The sequence below is a fragment of the Rhinolophus sinicus genome, chromosome 3, assembly GCF_057876585.1.
Source record: "Rhinolophus sinicus isolate RSI-liver-muscle chromosome 3, RSI-T2T, whole genome shotgun sequence".
Lineage (NCBI taxonomy): Eukaryota > Metazoa > Chordata > Mammalia > Chiroptera > Rhinolophidae > Rhinolophus > Rhinolophus sinicus.
This window is the reverse complement of record NC_142503.1, coordinates 92,577,295-92,592,799: the sequence shown is the minus strand read 5'-3', so window position 1 is coordinate 92,592,799 and position 15,505 is coordinate 92,577,295. Positions and strand designations below refer to the sequence as shown.

Sequence of the window (15,505 nt, the reverse complement as noted above, 5' to 3'; positions counted from 1 at the left end):
CCAAAGATGGTGACAAATAACCTTACCGTCTGCGGAGCAGGGAAAGTTACTCCAATGAGGAAATCATACGTTCTGTCCAAAGTATAGGGAGGAGTTTGTGGGGACAGGTTAGTGGAAGGATATTCTCGGCAAAGGCAACAGTGTGTCCAAAGGCAAAGAGGAGCCAAGAGAACTGAGTCGTCTGTGTGGCCCAGAGCATTTGGCAGGTGGAGTTCAGGAGATGGGGCTGGGCCACGGTGTGAGATGTATTCCGAACCGGTGGCCTCCGTTCCCTTACCTAGAATGTCTTCTGTGATACGGGTCTCTACGTGGGCCTAGCTACTCTAACTGTCCTCATTAGAGCCTTCAGAATCCGTCTGTATCCACGCTCAACTTTTCTTAACATAAAAGGTAACTTCCATTTTCCTTTTACAAAAACATTACATGTTCATTACAGAAAAGAAGGGTGGGGGAGTTGGGAATGGAAATTAGCAAAAAATAAAGGGGATGGGGAAGACTCATAATTGCTCCCCTAGGAGAGAACTTTGAATGTGTTAGTGTGTATCCTTCTTTCCTTTTAAACAAAGGGATTGTGTCACCCATATTGTTTGTAACCTGCTTTTCCACTGCAGTAATGACCTGCGCTGCCCTGTTTACTAGTGAACGGTGTGTGTCATGTGGCTGTAACGTGTGCAGCTGCTCGCCTTTTGTTAGACATTGGAATTACCCCCTCTTTTTCACTATAAAATGTATTTTGAATTATAAAAATGTGAAAAACAAAAATTGGGAACATTCTGGAAACCATCTCATTCATCCTTTATCCTAACCCTTCCATGTTGTCTCTCAAGACGCATTTCTCTTCAGGTCCTTTTTCTGTGAATAATTAATAGTGTGCACTCTTTTTTAAGAGCACAGAGTCTCGCTTTCCTCCCGCCAGTCATACAGGACACCCTGGAAGAGGTTGAGTGTGAGGGAAGGTGTGTTTACGACCTTGGTGACACAGCCATAGCTTATCTGTATGCCTGGCTCTGCATTATTCTAAATTTCTACCAGAATTTCTACCAGAGCTTCTGCATCCACACACCGTGACCGGGTGCAGTTGAGAAGTGGCAAAAGAAGTGTTCCATATAAGTAAATATTCCAAAACCTCAAGCCCAGCCCCTTTTAGGTGTCAAACAAATGCATTTAGTTTGTTCTTGTTTTTCAATTAAGGTAAAATTCATACCCCTTAAAATTCACCATTTTAACCATTTTAAAGTGTACAGTCTTGTGTTTAATATAATCACACTGTTGTACAACCATCGTCACGATCTAATTCAAAAAGTTTTCATCACCCCAGAGGGAGACGCTGTCCCATTATTAGCAAGCTGGTCCCGCACCCCCAGCATCCCTCATCTACCTTCTGTCTCAGTGGATTTGCCTGGTCTGCACATTTCATATAAATGGAAATTGCATTTAGTTTTGTTTCTGCCTTTTTTCTCATAATACTTCGTCAGAAACGTTTGTCTAGGTTGCTGATAGTTTTCTTAAGTATCAGTTTAAATTTACGCTTGATTTATATTTGGTGGGTAATATATTCTCGTGACTCAGAATTCAAAAGGAACCCAGGGGCTGGGGTCACACCGCTGTACTCCTCGCTGTCGTCACCGAAGAGTGAGTCTCGCCAAGCCTGTCGTTAGTGCCGATAGGCAGTGAGTGTTCAAGTGTGTGTTCTAGTTCAGGCCGTGCATGATGTGGGCGGGTAGTAAGACGTGGCTGTTGGTGGCTGGGCATCAAGATGTCCAGGCACAAGACCCCTTCGGAGTCTGTATCACTTGGAGCTGGGAGTGGGAAGAGAATGGGGCGGGCCTGAGGGCCTCCACTCCTGCTCTTGGCCTGGCCCTGCTCATGTCAGGATGGACCTGCCCTGGGGACACTAGAGTAATGGGGAGGCAGGGGGCAGCCGTCGCTGGGTAGGGAAACCTGGGCAGCCGGCCCCCAGCTGCCTCCCTCTTGCCCCTCATGGGGCCGCTGCAGTGACAGTGCCTTCAGGACAGAGGAGAGAAGCTGGAGTGGCCGAGTCAGGCACTGGGCCTTGCCTTCCATGGGGCCCCACGTGTAATATTGTTTAACATTAGGCCCAGAAAATAGCCTAATATTTCGTGCTAAAATAGGTTAGTAGGTCCTAATAGTCCTGGGCCTACTAATCTAGGAAAAACGCAGCAGGGGCTTACACATGGAACTTCTGTCTCTATGTTTACAAATACGTGTCTAAACAGCTTCTCAGAGGCATCCTTAAAAGACACTTTCACTTACGTAACTTTTTCCATGGACCCCAGGCCTCTAGCCCTGAGGGATATCACTTTTATGCAGTTGTGACACGTGTGTACACACCCACTGGCACTCCACTTTTTAGCACACTTTCCCACTTGAGGGAGGATGTAAGGGAAAGAGCAGGCATCTCTGAGTCAGGCTGGGATTGGTCCCTGTCTGGCAACTTACTGGCCAGGGAACCAGGCACAAGTCTTGACATCAGGCTTCTGTCAACTCGTCTGTAAAATGGGCGTTCAGGTTCCCCTGTATGGGGGTGGGGAGGGGCCTGCTTTGTGGCAGGGGCTTTCTGGGTGTGATCTCGTTACCCTCCCCGAGACCCCACATCTCCAACATGTCGCCCAGGTCTCAAAGTGCCTGGCCATCTCCGATTGCATCCTTGCCCCTTGGCCAGCCTGCCTGACCGGCATGGACTCCTGGCTGGCAGGCTGAAGGCAGAAGGGAGCCAGTGAGCTCTAGACGGCCTCCGGGGCGCCCCGATGTGGGGAGAGGAAAGATGGAGGCTCTGCACCTGCCCTGAGGCCACCCTCTTCTGATTCCAGCCCACCCCACCCAGACAGTCGACAGTGGGTGTCTTCATACCTCATCGAATCCCTTTGGCCCTGCTCTGATCTTATCTGTGGTCCATTGTATTTGATGAAAAATGCAGCTCCTTGCCTGGACTTTTCTGAATCGGAAATGGGGATAGTCTTGGCCACTCTGTGAAAAGGATTTGCTAAGTAAATAAATGGCATGAATGGAGAGGAGGCCAGCCTTCATCTAACTTTGGAAAAACTGTGGGAATACTCAGCACCTGCCTGCACGTCCGGCAGCCAGTCTGCACCACAAGCTTTTGTGTGAGGAGCTGGCACCCTCTGGCCACCCCGAGACCCTGCTATTGGCTGCGGGCTGGCAGGGGAGGTGGCAGGGTGAGTGGGAGCTCCCTGGAGGAGATGGGGCCCAGTTCAGGGCGCTAGAATGTGCCAGGATGACAGCAGGGAACAAAGAACTGTGGCCTTACTGCAGGGGTGGGGCGGAATCCAGGGGAGTTGGGACTTGGGCAGGGCCTTGGGCGGGGACAGGGGTCCGTGGATGAGGAAGTGGGGTGAGGGCGCTGTGGGTGGGAGCGATGGCTTGACGGGATTCTGAGCCATAACGGAGGGAGTCACGTGAGGTTGGGCACAGAATCTGAAGGGACTTGTGTACCCCTGTGCTGTGGGGCCTGGGAGCCATGAGCGTTTGCGAGTGGAGCAGGCAGCGGTGTGGTCAAACCTGTGTTCAGGAGACTCGGGCGCTGTGTGAGGCAGGGAATGGAGGTGAGAGAAGGCTGTGGGGACCGTTGCTGTGGGTGTTGAGGGATGGGAAGGGAGGCCCTTGACTGTTTTGTTCTCGTCCATCCGGGGGTAGGGGGCCTGACTCTGCTACGTTGTTGGTATCTCGAGAGGCTTTGGATTTACTGTAGGGCGAGGGGGCGAGGCCTGGCAGCCCTGGCACTGGCCCAGAGGCAGCTGCTGGTGTGGTCACTGGGGAGGCGCAGGGCTGAGCTGAAACGCCTCGATGCTGCCACACGCATCCCATGTCATCGGGCACTTTTCTTTTTTAGGCCCTCCTCTGTCAAGGACAGCAGCTTCGTGGAAAAGATGAAGAAGACGGTGAGTTTTCTCTCTGTGCTCTTCTCAGTGAGTCTTGGCCTGGTGGACGCCTAGGGGACCCCAGCAGGTCAGCTGCACTGGACAGGAGAGGGTGGGTGGGAACCCGGGCCCGGCCCCCTATGTGTACATTTTTGTCTAACCAAAGCCCCAAAGCTGCTCTGTTGTTGCTGGGACAGTTCATTTTGGTTTTGAATGTTTCCTTCTTGAACAAACCAAACTATAAGAATAGACTGTCCTCACTCAGGATGCCGTCCCGTCTCCTCCCTCCCACGCCAGGCTCTGTCCGCGAACATATATGCACCCCACATGGCTGTGATCGTGGCACAGACACAGTTTTATGTTTGTTTTCGTTTATTTAAGTGTTTAACTTGATGACAGGGTTCTACATTCACATGGTTACAATCCCAAACATAAACTCTGCGGTGGAATGCCCATCTCCTGTGCCTGCCACTGACCCCCAGTGTCCTTAGTATTTTACGAATCTTTCTAGAGCTTCTTTGTGCCTGTACAAAAAAACACAGAGGCTCTTACACTTTTTTAAAACACAAAAAGTGGCATATGACCTACACTGTTACAGACCCTGCTGTTTTTCTGACTTAATGACATATCTCGGCGATCCTTCCATCGCAGTTCAAATACAGCTCCCTCCTCCTTCATTGCAGCTGCATCATGATTCCATTGTGTGACCAGAAGCGCTGTGGGGGTTTACACACGGCCCTTTGACGGGCACTTGGAACATTTCTCACCTTAAACTCTTACAAATGATGCGGCTGTGACTCTGTAGATCAGTTTGCACATTTGCAAATACAGTAAAATCCTGGAAGTGGAATTACTGGATCAAAGGCATATCATTTGTAATTGTGATAGAAGCTGCCACGTTGTCCCCACAGGGGTCACACCAGGGCATGAGCAATGTGGGAGAAAAAGTGTTTCTTGCAGCCTTGCCAACAGACTTTATTATCAAAGTTTGGGGTTTTGCCCGTTTTCTAAGTTAAAAAAAATTGTGTCTCTGTAGAGTTGTAATTTGCATTTTCCTTATGAATGAGGTTAAGCAGATTTTCATGTTATGATGGCCTTTTTTTTTTTTAAATAGATTCTCTGTTCAAATATTTTGCTCAATTTTTCCATTGGAATTGATCTTTCTCTAGGAATTCTTTAAAATTATTAGGGAGCCTTACCCCTTGTCTGTGATATGAGTTAAAAATGTTTTTCCCAGTTAATAGTTTGATTTGACTCGGCTTATCATGTGTGCTTATTTGTTTTGCCATGTAAAAGTCACACAGTCCACTTCATTCTTCTTCCTATGACTTCTGGACTTTGAGTCATCATTTGAAAGTCCTTCCCTACTCTGAAGAGATAAAGGAAATTCGCTCATGTTTTCTTCTAGTACTTTTACAGTTTCTTTTTTCATATTTAAAATTCAATCTGTTGGGAATTTATCCTGGCATATGATGTAAGGTACTCAGCACTGCTTTTTTTACACACCTGAGTTCCATGTAATGGAGGCCATCTCTTCCCCCACTGATTTTATCATACATAATTCCCATCAGTTCTTTGGGGTCTATTTTCTTACCTTCCTATTCTAGTACTTTGATCTAGCAGTCTGTGTAGGTACAGTGTCGTACTGTTTTAATGGTTGTTTTAATATCTGGTCATGCTAGGCACTGCCTCACCCCGTCCCATCACTTTTTCAGTTTTCTTGGCTATTTCATATGTATTTATTTATTTTGGGTAATGGTTTTTATTGAGATATAATTCATATTCCATTCAGTCCACCCATTTAAAGTATACGCTTTAGTGTTTTTTAGTATATTCACAGAGTTGTGCAAACCATCAATCACCACAGTCAATTTTAGAACATTTTCATCACCCCAAAAAAAGAAAACCCATACCCGTTAAGTCACTCCCATTCCCTAATCCGCCACCTCAGCCCTAAACTGTTAATCTACTTTATGTCTCTGTAGAGTTGCCGTTTACAAATGGCATCATATAACATGTGACCTTTTGTGTTGGCATCTTTCACTCAGCATCATGTCTTCAAGGTTCATCCATGTTGTAGCGTGTGTCAGCACTTTATTCCTTTTTATTGCCAAATAATGTCCCTACGGATGGAGTTATATTTATTTTTCCACAGGACTTTTAGGGTCACTTTGTTGAGGAAAAAAGAGCTCTTAAAATTTATGTTAGGATCATGTTACGTTTCTGTATTGATACAGGTAGAACTGACATCTTGTATGTGTTGAGTTTTCCTCTCCAAAATCAGAGTGCTTTCCATTTGGTTGAGTCCTTTATCACTCGGTAGCTTCTCATGTATTTCTCATAAGGTTGATTTCTAGGTACTTTACATATTTTGATCCTACCGTAAATATTTAGCTACTATTTTATATTCTGTTTGGGTCCGTTTACCAGATATCATAAGCATTTTCTCCTTTATGAAGTAGTTTTTGTAGTGATTATTTTATAATGCATTTTTAAATGATTTGTAGAAAATTCAGGAAATGTAAAAGGTATGAGAACACTTTAAATCAATTGTAATCCGTGTTTTATTTTGTCCTTTGTACACGTATCAGTTAGGGCTGGGTGCAGAGACCCCAAACCTAGGTACTGGGCTACATAGGTGCAAAAATCCGAAACCTAGGGCCCTGGGTACCACTGCAGAGAACTCTCGTGCCTGCATGACCGGAAGGTGGCCTGTGCCTCACTTCTACCTTCCAGATCTTGCAAAGCACATCCAGTTGCCAGACCTAATTTGCTGCAGCCCTAGCTACAGGAAGTCCAGGGAACGGGGTTGGGGCTTTTCAGTAGCTGCTACAGAGGCACAGTTGAGGGGGGGGTCGGGGAGAGTGGGGGGGGGGGCAGGTTGAAGAGCCGTGAGCCAGTCCATATGGTTCCTTTTCCTATTCTGTAGATTTTTTAAAATAAGTATTACTTTTATATCATCCAGAAAAACTCGCCCATAATTCCCCATTTAGAGACTCTTGGTGTATTTCTTGCCTGTCTTTTTCTTTTGTGTATGCATGTATATACTATACAAAACATATACATAGACACATATGTGGGTGCGTGTATATAACAAAATTGGATTACACTATACATACTGTTTGGTCACCTTTTTTCACTGAGTGCATTATGTTGTATTTTTTCATATGTCATTTTAAAATCTGTCCGAAGTGTGACCTTGAGTAGCTGCATGTGTAAGATTACACTGATGGCTGCAGTCAGCTGGGTGGCCTGAACCCCCATCCACACCACAAGAGCTGTGGCAGTGAGCTGCCAGCCCGGAGTGACCTAGAGAGGACTTGCGGCAGGAAGGAAAGAGGCTGCCCTTGAGGCGCCCCCCCCCCCCCCCCCGCCTGGCCTGCCCTGTGGTCACCTGGCGTCCCCATGAAGCCTGTGGCTCGCAGCCCCCTGACCCTGCGTGTCCGGCCTTCCCTAGGGCAGGAACATCATCGTGTTCTATGGCTCCCAGACGGGCACCGCCGAGGAGTTTGCCAACCGCTTGTCCAAGGACGCCCACCGCTACGGGATGCGGGGCATGTCAGCAGACCCCGAGGAGTACGACTTGGTGAGCTGTCCCCACGCTCTGGCCCTTCCTCGCATTAAGGAAGGCGTCCCTGCATCCTGGAGATGCTTCATGGGCTGAGTTAACCAAAGGGACAGACAGGAATGGGTGTCTCCTGTCGTTTGTACTAGCAGCCAGGTGGCCCCAGTTTTAAGGACATGAAGAACACCTGGCCCAGGTGTGCACTTGTGAGCTCCCAGCACTGCTCACGCCCAGCCGTCCATGTTCTGCGTGCTGTGCGCTTTACAAGTGCTGGGTGGCTGCTAGCAGAAGTGTACTGGGTGTGGCTTTAATAATGAAACGGTCTCAGCAGGTGAGGAGAGGACCTGGTTCCCATCTCTCCCCCACACCCCCACTCAAACCACAGCGGCAGGGGAACTGGATTGAGGAGTCGGGGAAGTGCCCTGATCCTGCTCTGCCCTGACTGCCTGTGTGACCCTGGGATAGCCCCTTCCTTACAGATGAGGAATGAGGGTGTTGGACTTGGACGGCCATCTCTGGGAACCCTTTTGCTGGGCTTTGAAATGAGGCCGTAAAGTCCTGTGTCTGGGCCAGGGCCGAGGAGCGGGGACAGAGCCTGAGGGAAGAGTGCAGCTTGGGTTGGAGCAGGAGAATCTGAGAACTGGGAAAGGCTTTGGGGCTGCGGGATCCTTTCCCTGCCGCCTCAGCCTCCGCCTGTCACTCCTTTGGGCCACTGCGGGACCATGCAGGGTTCAGTCCCTACTTCTGGCCTCACTGGCCTCAGGCTGTCTGAGGGCGTGGGGGAGGCTCTGCCTGCTCATTCTCCTCCTGGATTGGCTCCTTTGTCCTGTTCTTCCCCTCACGTGCTTGCATTCTCCAGTGTGCAAGAAACTTCCAGCGGTGTGCTTGTCTGTTTCTGGGCCAGGAGAACTAATGTCAGCCAGGCCACCTGCCCCAGGTAGAGGCAGTGGGCAAGGAAGCGGGAGCTGGTCCTTAGGTCCCAGGCGGGGAGGAGGCTGGCAGGGAGCATCTGGTCCTGGGAAGAAGCTTCCTGGGAGCTGCCTTCCTGCGTCTCCCTAATGGGGTCACCGCATCATCGCCCAGCTGCTCCTGCAGCTCCAACAACACAACAGATGTTCTTTCTCTCAGAACCACTGTCTCCTGAGCATCAGCTGCATGGACTCCATCTCCCAAACCAAACCGCCCACACTCACCCCCACCCTCTGTCTTAGGGACGGGCACCACCACCTGTCTGTCTCCAGACCTGGGTTTTGAGTTGGTGAGCCTAGGAATCAGTGAGAGCCTAGGCCCTGTGTGCTCCAGGGACCTTGTGGGACAGTAACGTCCACCTGCGGTGGCCCAGCGCCAGTGCACAGGGAACCATGTTCTGAGTGCCAGCTGGTAGCACGGAACCCAGCCGGTCTGTGCCTGTCCACACCCTTTCCTCTGTAAATGCACCCCCTGCACTTGAACCCTGGACTAGCTTGTCTGCACCCCATCGCGTACAGACCTGGGGCACTGAGCAGACTGAGTCATGGTCACTGGGCCTGGGCCCTGCCCTTCTGTCTCCAGGCCGACCTGGGCAGCCTGTCAGAGATAGAGAACTCCTTGGCGGTGTTCTGCATGGCCACCTATGGCGAGGGGGACCCCACTGACAACGCTCAGGATTTCTACGACTGGCTGCAGGAGACGGATGTGGACCTCTCTGGAGTCAAGTATGCGGTGAGTCCCCCACCTTTTCTCCGGTGGCTCCCTGTGGGCTCCCAGGTGGCAGCCTGTGGCGCTTCCCCTGGGCGCCCAGACCCCCATGTCCAAAAGGAAACCCTCCAGGTCTCACCTCCTCGTGATCAGCCAGGGCAGGCCAAGGTGTCAGGACAGGGGGCCCGGTAGGGAGCTCGTGGCAGGGAGCCCGGGGCAGGCTGTTTATAGGGCGACCCCCTCTTCTGCTCGGGGCCCCAGCAGTAAGAGAGTTTCTCCGTCCACGTGCCCAGCCCCACTTGGCTCCAGGGGCATTTGTTGCTGGAGACTAAAGGCAAGAAAGGGGTGGCGGGATGACCAAGATTCGGCTGGGTGAGGAGAGCCGGATGGGGGGGTGAGTTGCCCCTGCTGGCCACCCAGGGTTGAGGTTTAGAGCCTGGCTGTGGAGGGGGGCTCCAGGCTGTCAGTCACCGAAACAAAGCCACTTCCAGGGCTCAAAGGTGTCCCACCTCACAGTGCTGCCCAGTGGCTGGGCCAGCACTGCATGGAAACCTACCGCTGGCCAGGCCTCAGACCCACCCCTGTGTCACACAGGTGTTTGGCCTTGGGAACAAGACCTATGAGCACTTCAATGCCATGGGCAAGTATGTGGACAAGCGCCTGGAGCAGCTCGGTGCCCAGCGGATCTTCGAGCTGGGGATGGGCGACGATGATGGGAAGTGAGTGCCCCAGACCCAGCCTGCACGCGAGGCCCCCCCAGCTGTCAGGTGTCAGATGCCCTCGGGGTTAAGGGTGGCTGTGGCACGTGAGGGGTGTACAAATCACAGTGTCTGCTGAAACGCTGTGAACACAGAGGAAGAGAGTCACACCCCCCGCCCCCCAACCCCTAGCGAGCGAGCCTTTGCTTTTCTTCATCCTCCTGGCTTGTCCATGGTTAGTGCAGACATCTAGACACTTCCTGATACCTTGGGATACATCACTGGGCAGGCAGTATGCAATGAGCCCTCCAGCTCTGGGGGCTGCTGAGAAGAAGAGGGCCCGGCAGCGCCACCTGACACCCAGGTGGTTGGGAAGCCAGCCCAGCAGGGTCTCATTGCCACAATTGTGTGGCCTGGGGCCTGGCTCATTACCTCCTCTCCCCAGCCTGGAGGAGGACTTTATCACGTGGCGAGAGCAGTTCTGGCCGGCTGTGTGTGAGCACTTTGGGGTGGAAGCCACTGGAGAGGAATCCAGGTGAGTGTGTGCCCAGAGTGGTCTGTGGGCCATGGGCGAGTTCCTCCTGAGAATGGGAGACCTGGCCTGGTGGGGTGGTGGTGAGAGAGAGGGAGAGGCAGTCTGGTGGAAGCTCGGTCAGATGCAGGAGGGTGCCAGGTCCCAGGCTTATGTGTTGGGCTTTGTCTGAAATGACAGGCTTTCCTTACCTTCTCACAGAACCACCTGGAAGGATTCTGAACCCCCGGCTGCCCCACCCCTTCCGCAGCTGCGCTGGCTCCCTCCCACCTCCTAGGGCCTATCTGGACCCTCATGCACTGTCTCCTGACAGTTTCACTCCCTGACTCAGCCCCCCTCCCCCCTCCCCCCTGCCAGCCCCCAGCCTCACCCTCCGTCCCTCCTTTTCAGCATTCGCCAGTATGAGCTTGTGGTCCACACCGACATAGACATGGCCAAGGTGTACGAGGGGGAGATGGGCCGCCTGAAGAGCTACCAGAACCAGAAACCGTGAGTGGAGGGCATGGTTGGGGACCAGGCCCTGTGGCGCTTGTGCACCTGTCTCAGGTGCCTGGGGACAGCAAACAACTGGTAGTCCTGTGTGTCCCGCAGACCCCATCCCGTGGGGCATCCTTATCTCCACCCTTGTCCAGGAGTGGGTGTAGGTGGGGGCACCCACGTTTTCATCTCCACTGCACAGCAGTGCATGAAGCTCAGAGCAGAGACGGGAAGCTGCTCGGTGCTCAGGGCCCACAGGATCCCCCCCACACCCAGAGGTCCCTCGTCCAGGGCACAGCCTCTGAGAGACTGGCACTTGCTCAGCTTGTACTTAAATGCTCTGAAGTTTTGCTGTGAATATGCTGGGGTGGGGGGTGCATAGCAGTTCCTGGACCAGGACATAGTAATTTCAGTTTTGAGTCTATGTTGAACTTTGGCAGAAGGACACTCTTCCTTAAATTCTGCCCTAATATTTGGACTTTTTATCCAAAAACATAGTGTTCCTCTCCTGGGCCCCTGACTAGCCTTACCGCTGGGCACTGCTGATTCTGCTGGAACCACTCAGAAAAGTCCTCCTTTTACTCCCAGATCCAAGACCCAGCAGCCCTTCTTTAGTCAGTCCTGCTGCAGTCCTACTGTCACAGGAAGGCCAACATTTCAGTGACTTTAGAGCATAAAAGTTCATCTCCTGTTCATGTTGCCGTCCAGGGCAAGTGAGGGAGGGACCTCTGCTCCATGCAGTCACTCGGGGACGCAGGCCCCTTCTGTCTCGGGCATCTTCAAGGACTTAGTCCTCTTTGCTGTTAGCTCACCAATGGGTACACAATGTGGAGGGTCTCCCAGGTTCTTAGGGGCCAGCCTCACTTTCCACATGTGTAAATGGAGACACTGATAACCCAGCTCTGCCCACTTTGTGGGGTTGTCAGGAGCATTGCCTGGAATTGGGCTGGGGGAGCCCTTTCCATACATGAGGTTTCCTCCTAGCCCTTGGAGGCCGGCTCTGAGGTTCCCTGTGTTTTGTGACACCAGAAGGGTGTCTTGGGGGCAGGGTAATTCAGATTGAAGACCTAGCCAGTCACTGAGCTGCTCTCCTCCCCTCCAGGCCCTTTGATGCCAAGAATCCATTCTTGGCTGTTGTCACCATCAACCGGAAGCTGAACCAGGGAACTGAGCGACACCTCATGCACCTGGAATTAGACATCTCAGATTCCAAAATCAGGTACGAGCTGCCGCCACCCACTTCCCCGCACCTTCACTCGGGCCTCCTAATCTGGGTCCAGGGCCCCCTTCCATCCTCCTCCTGAGCCTCACGTCTCCCCCTAGGTATGAATCCGGTGACCATGTGGCCGTCTACCCAGCCAATGATTCTGCCCTGGTCAACCAGCTTGGCGAGATCCTGGGTGCCGACCTGGATGTTGTCATGTCCCTGAACAATCTGGATGGTGAGTCCTGGAATCAAGGCCACCCTCCCTGTCTGCCTGGGCCTGAGGCAGCTGGCAGGAGTGGGCCCCTTGGCAAGGCCTGTAGGTTGAGCTGTTTAGGCCTGGAGCCCTGGTGCCTGGAAGGACCCTTATACCCAAGATGCCACAGTTACGGGTTTTAGAGCAAACTCCAGGGTGGGGGGTCAAAATTAGCTGTGGGGTCTGGCCCTCTGCCTTGGGGCTCCCGCCATTCCCCACACTGGCTAGTCCCTTGAGGGAGGGAGGGGTGCCTGCAGGCAGCTGGCCCTGCTGCCTGCCCAGACCCCATGTCCCGTGGGGAAGAGGGGGCTGCAAGCCAGGTCCCTGGTCCCCAGGCTCGGATCCAGCACAGCTGATCCCTGGGGCCTGGGGCTGCCCTCTCCCTGCTCCCGGGGCTGCATCTTCTCACCTGTGACGTTTGGCATCACAGTCAGCATCCCTAACAGTCCTCGGGGTCCATTCAGGGTGCTGAGTGCAGGAGGCACTAAATAAGGCACAGGGTTTTCCCAAGGCCGGGGTACCAGCTGCCCTGGGTGCTGCCCACTCGTCCTGTCTCCCTCGCCTGGCCGCTCCTTCTCACCAGCTCAAGTCAGCCCTTAGGAACAGCATGAAAGGGGGCTGATTTATATCAGAGTTCATTGTGCCAGCAACAGGGGACAAGCCATTGGGTCTGTCGTTCTGTGGGGCATGTCCCTTGTACCACCAGAGACAGGAACTTGCTGAGGGAGGCTATGGAGCTCACTCCCCTCAGGAGACTCTGAATCCCTGCCGGGGGCCCTTCACTGCCAAGAGCGGCTGAGAGGTGCAAAGGCTCAGAACTCCCCAAGGCAGATGGGTGTGCGGCTTTAGAAAAGATGTGCTCACCCCACCCCCAGCCCCGTAGTGCGAGGCCTGAACCCTGCTTCTGAGCTTGGCACAGAGGTCGCTGGGGTGCTGGGAATACCCTCCTTTTTGATCTGGGTGCTGGATACACAGGATGTTCAGTTTGTGAAAATCCATCAAGCTAGACATGTACGACTTGTAGATCATACTAAGGTCAAACGCCTCCAGGAATTAGACCCAAACCCCTAAGTGCTGAGCCCACCCTGGGCCAGGCCCTCAGCCCTGTGGGCGGTTCTGCAGCAACTCATCTGTGCACAGACATAAACAGCCCTGCAGTCTCGCCTCTAAGAGGTGGAGCCCCTTCTCAGCTGCTCCCCAGCTGGGGGCTGCTCTCGTCTGACTGGGGGAGGGGGTCAGTAAAGCTGGCTTGGTGACTGGTGGCAGTAGACGGCTGCAGCAAGGCCTGACAATGGGGCCTGTGCCATGGCTGCACCTGGAATGGACAGGATGCTGCCCCAACAGCGCAGCCGTGGATCCAGGCGTAAACACCCATCTGGAGGTGGCCCTGCATCACGGTCCAAGCCCCTGTGTTGGCATCGCACGGTCCTGAGCCTGGGTCCCTACGGTAGACCAGGCCCAGCCCTCTGAGCTGCTCTAGGCAGGCAAAGGGCCCCTGCAGGGACTGAGACTCTGCTGGAGTGGGGACAGTGAATGCCAGGCCTCCCCCAGCAAGGTCCCGCTTCTGACAAGGATGACATGTGTGGCCTGAAGCTTAAGCCTGGCTGAAAGCCTGAGGCTCTGCCCCAGGGCCAAGGAAGGAGCACAAAGATCTGGCCTTGCTTCCGGTGCCAGCTGGGCTGCCTGCTTCCTGCAGAGCAGCCTGCGGCTTCCCGTCCCCTCCCGTGATACCCCAGTCACCCAAATCCTGCCTTCTGTCTCCCTGCAGAGGAGTCCAACAAGAAGCACCCATTCCCCTGTCCCACCTCCTACCGCACGGCCCTCACCTACTACCTGGACATCACCAACCCTCCGCGCACCAATGTGCTCTACGAGCTGGCGCAATTCGCCTCCGAGCCCTCGGAGCAGGAACAGCTGCGCAAGATGGCTTCCTCCTCTGGCGAGGGCAAGGTGTGCCCGCCCCCCGCCCCCCGCCCCAGACGGCTGCACTCCCAGGCTACCCCCACCCAGCCACTCTCCCCGCGGCTTGGGCCGAGCTTCAGCTCACCGCGTCCCCTCACGCATGTCACCTGCGTCCTGTCCTCCCCAGGAGCTGTACCTGAGCTGGGTGGTGGAAGCTCGCAGGCACATCCTGGCCATCCTGCAGGACTACCCGTCCCTGCGGCCCCCCATCGACCACCTGTGTGAGCTGCTGCCTAGGCTGCAGGCCCGTTACTACTCCATCGCTTCGTCTTCCAAGGTAGGCAGGCCCGGCCCGCCGACAGGAAGCATCGCCTGGGCTTCCTTGAGGTGCACGGGCGCCCTGGGGGGCGCTTCGCTGGAGCCCCGGGCAGTGCAGCTAGTAGGCCGGGCTGTAAGACTGCACACTGCTCACAGCCCCGCTGCCAAGAGCCGGTCAGGGAAGCTGTTTGGGCAGCACAAAGGGTGTGGAGAGACCCTGAGCAGGGACCCACTGCCGAGGCAGCCTGGGTGACCGGGGAGGGGGCCTTGGCACAGCTGCTGCACTCACTCCTGCCCCCACCCCCAGGTCCACCCCAACTCCGTGCACATCTGTGCCGTGGCTGTGGAGTATGAAACCAAGTCTGGCCGCATCAATAAGGGTGTGGCCACCAGCTGGCTGCGGGCCAAGGAGCCCGCTGGGGAGAATGGCCGCCGGGCTCTGGTGCCCATGTTCGTTCGAAAGTCCCAGTTCCGCTTGCCCTTCAAGGCCACCACGCCTGTCATCATGGTGGGCCCTGGCACTGGGGTCGCCCCCTTCATAGGCTTCATCCAGGAGCGGGCCTGGCTGCAGCAGCAGGGTAAGTGTCTGGGCCCGGGCTGGGGGCAGGGCCAGGGTCAAGGCAGGTTCCACACTCACCGGCCCACCCCCCCAGGCAAGGAGGTGGGGGAGACGCTACTGTACTATGGCTGCCGCCGCTCTGACGAGGACTACCTATACCGTGAGGAGCTGGCCCAGTTCCACAAGGAGGGCGCCCTCACCCAGCTCAACGTAGCCTTCTCCCGGGAGCAGCCCCAAAAGGTGAGGCGGGGGGGCAGGCATATGTGGCGGGGGGGGCGAGCTGCGGGGCGGCCTCACAGACACCACCCTCTGCCCTCAGGTCTACGTCCAGCACTTACTGAAACGGGACAAGGAGCACCTGTGGAAGCTGATCCACGAGGGGGGGGCCCACATCTATGTCTGCGGGTAAGTGAGGGCA

The 15,505-nt window shown here is 54.2% G+C and overlaps 1 protein-coding gene across 6 annotated transcripts in view; it reads left to right on the top strand.

Annotated features, from left to right (window-relative positions):
* The window catches only part of POR (cytochrome p450 oxidoreductase), a 62,779-nt gene that overhangs the window by 46,719 nt on the left and 555 nt on the right, over positions 1-15,505 (top strand). For all 6 annotated transcript variants that reach the window (XM_019717669.3, XM_019717667.3, XM_074328410.2 and 3 more), the window contains 13 exons: positions 3,872-3,920; positions 7,357-7,485; positions 9,016-9,165; positions 9,736-9,860; positions 10,285-10,374; positions 10,762-10,860; positions 11,951-12,067; positions 12,172-12,290; positions 14,077-14,258; positions 14,398-14,547; positions 14,836-15,106; positions 15,182-15,327; positions 15,407-15,492. In XM_019717669.3, the coding sequence (XP_019573228.1) occupies positions 3,872-3,920; positions 7,357-7,485; positions 9,016-9,165; positions 9,736-9,860; positions 10,285-10,374; positions 10,762-10,860; positions 11,951-12,067; positions 12,172-12,290; positions 14,077-14,258; positions 14,398-14,547; positions 14,836-15,106; positions 15,182-15,327; positions 15,407-15,492 (1,713 nt within the window). The remainder of the gene's footprint in view (positions 1-3,871; positions 3,921-7,356; positions 7,486-9,015; positions 9,166-9,735; positions 9,861-10,284; positions 10,375-10,761; positions 10,861-11,950; positions 12,068-12,171; positions 12,291-14,076; positions 14,259-14,397; positions 14,548-14,835; positions 15,107-15,181; positions 15,328-15,406; positions 15,493-15,505) is intronic.